Consider the following 1273-nt stretch of genomic DNA (forward strand, 5'->3'; position numbering starts at 1 on the left):
TTAATTGGAAAAACTGATTATACTCCCAATTCCTTTTAAAGAGAATGGACAAAAATTACGTTACGAACACGTAAATAATCCAATTACAATATACAATTCCTTGTAATGGAATAAAAAAAATTAGTTTTGAAATTATTTCTAAGAAATTGAAAAAAGTAATCAATTCTTTTGCTGTGGACTGAAGGAATTGATTACTAATTACAATTCCTTGTAATTTGTAATTGAAAGTAATTTAATTCCTAAAGGAATTATTACGACCAAGCTCTGCTTTTTCCCCAATAAGGTAATTTCGTTTAAATTTTTTTAAGCATGCATGTGCTTATTTTGTAGCCGCTACTGTATGCACACATGATCTTAATGTGACATTTAAGCTTTTGAACGCAAAGCAGCGTTTGTTGTTTACAAACGAAGAAGTCATAGCAATTGGCGTCTTAATAAAAATGCGGTTTCATGTTACTATAGCTTCGCGAACTCAAAATGCAACGTTATCGAGAAAATCGAAAATTAAGAATTGATTTTGGTCACGCTTCTAACCAATCTTTAAATTCATTTTCAGGAAAACCGCAAAGAATGTCTGACTGGGGTGAAGAGGAAGTAAGGTCTGATTATTTTCAAATTAATAAATATTCGTAACGAAATGTTTTTGTTCTTTAAAAGCACGACACAGGCCGCGGCTTCGGCAATGGCTTTGATCACTGCAAAAATGACGAGAACGGAGGAAATGGTGACTACAATGATACCGAGGACGCCGACAATGGAAATCGAGGATTTGGAAATAGACGTGGTCGTGGCAGTGGACGAGGTATTAATAACATTTAAATATTTAGACTTTATGTAATTTTTTAATGGTAATATATTTGAGGTCGCGGTGGACGAGGTGACAGACACGGAGGGGGTGGTTATGGCGGTGGACCTCGGAACAATGATGACAATCAAGACAATGGTAAGTCGCAATGAATATAAATATGTACATACATGCATATTCTTGAGGTTTTTAATTTTTGTTGAAAAATATGCGTCCATAGATGCATGATAAGCTACATAGTTATCATTATTACCCGGAATCTCATGCGCTAAAAACTCGAAAATATGTGCATATAATATGCACGCAAAATTCAAAAATTTGCTTTATAAACGAGCAAAATATTCAATTAAAAATATTTTCCTAATATTTTATTGCCGGTACAAAAATAAATAACATGTATTTTCACAAGAAAATAACGAAAAGAATTTATTGTTAATTAAGCGAAATCACTTGAAAATGCAATACATA

The 1273-nt window shown here is 32.8% G+C and overlaps 1 protein-coding gene across 1 annotated transcript; it reads left to right on the forward strand.

Annotated features, from left to right (window-relative positions):
* The first annotated feature begins 372 nt into the window (after positions 1 to 372).
* Positions 373 to 972, forward strand: LOC118753337 (heterogeneous nuclear ribonucleoprotein A2 homolog 2-like). Its single transcript, XM_036488212.1, has 3 exons — positions 373 to 594; positions 658 to 802; positions 863 to 972. The coding sequence occupies exons 1-3, from the start codon at positions 478 to 480 to the stop codon at positions 955 to 957; spliced, it is 357 nt and encodes a 118-aa protein (XP_036344105.1). The 5' UTR covers positions 373 to 477; the 3' UTR covers positions 958 to 972.
* Positions 973 to 1273: the final 301 nt, after the last annotated feature.

The sequence above is a fragment of the Rhagoletis pomonella genome, unplaced genomic scaffold (assembly GCF_013731165.1).
Source record: "Rhagoletis pomonella isolate Grant_MI unplaced genomic scaffold, Rhpom_1.0 Rhpom_scaffold_02368, whole genome shotgun sequence".
NCBI lineage: Eukaryota > Metazoa > Arthropoda > Insecta > Diptera > Tephritidae > Rhagoletis > Rhagoletis pomonella.